This window comes from Eurypyga helias, unplaced genomic scaffold, assembly GCF_000690775.1.
Source record: "Eurypyga helias isolate BGI_N326 unplaced genomic scaffold, ASM69077v1 scaffold32572, whole genome shotgun sequence".
Taxonomy (NCBI): Eukaryota; Metazoa; Chordata; class Aves; order Eurypygiformes; family Eurypygidae; genus Eurypyga; species Eurypyga helias.
Genome location: NW_010237164.1, coordinates 8799 through 9755, shown reverse-complemented (window position 1 = coordinate 9755; position 957 = coordinate 8799). Strand labels below are relative to the sequence as shown.

The 957-nt window shown below is 58.9% G+C and overlaps 1 protein-coding gene across 1 annotated transcript in view; it reads left to right on the top strand.

The window, feature by feature from the left end:
* Nucleotides 1-327: 327 nt before the first annotated feature.
* LOC104506424 (spectrin alpha chain, non-erythrocytic 1-like) overlaps nt 328-957 on the top strand; it is a gene marked incomplete at its 5' end in the record, with an annotated part of 1461 nt that continues 831 nt past the window's right edge. Inside the window, 2 exons of the mRNA XM_010147364.1 lie at nt 328-474; nt 752-899. Coding sequence (XP_010145666.1) covers nt 328-474; nt 752-899 — 295 coding nt within the window. The remainder of the gene's footprint in view (nt 475-751; nt 900-957) is intronic.

Sequence of the window (957 nt, the reverse complement as noted above, 5' to 3'; positions counted from 1 at the left end):
GCTCCTGCCCGGCGCTGCGCTGAGCCGCTCTGAGCAGGGACAGAGCCTCCGGCCCCGCTGCTGGCTGCAGCCCCGGCCAGGAGCCCCTGGGCACGCTGGGTGTGGGCACAGTGCTGTAGGAACGGGAATCCCGTATGGAAATATGGCCTGTTTTGGTGCTTTTTAAGCAAAGTGAAGAATTTGTCCTTACTTCTTCGGTGCGTTAGGCAGAACTGTTCATAGATCCAAGCTCGTTTGTCCAGAACCTGTTCCAGTTTCAGCCCATGTTAGAGCTTTCAGTACTCCACATCCGACACTTTTAAACGTGGCGTTTGTGTTTCCGTGTAGGCACTTTGACAAGGACAAGTCTGGACGACTTAATCACCAGGAGTTCAAGTCCTGCTTGCGCTCTCTCGGCTACGACCTGCCTATGGTTGAGGAGGGAGAGCCGGACCCGGAGTTCGAGTCTATTCTGGACACCGTGGATCCCAACAGGTGGGTGGGACCTTCTGGGTTTATATGGCGGAACACCGTGTGTCGGAATCCTCCGGGGGGGCTGGAGGGTCTGTCCCCGGCGGAGCGCTCTGCGTGTTCGGGTGTGGAGAGGCTGCGGAAGGTCTCACAGCAGTTCACGTGGCGCTGAGGCTGACATTCCTGAAGAAGACATTCCCTTTAGGAAACGGCGGGTGTTGAGGGTGTCTCCTGCGTTAAGACTCTCCCTCCTCCCCGAAGCGCGAATGCCCTCCCGTGAGGGTAAGGATTTCGCCGGCAGGGACGGGCACGTCTCGCTGCAGGAGTATATGGCATTCATGATCAGCAGGGAGACGGAGAACGTCAAATCCAGCGAGGAGATCGAGAGCGCGTTCCGCGCCCTCAGCTCCGAGGGGAAGCCCTACGTCACCAAGGAGGAGCTCTACCAAGTGAGTTGTGACGCTGGGGGCGGGGGGGTTTCTCGGGCCGTTCCCCAAAACCGGCACC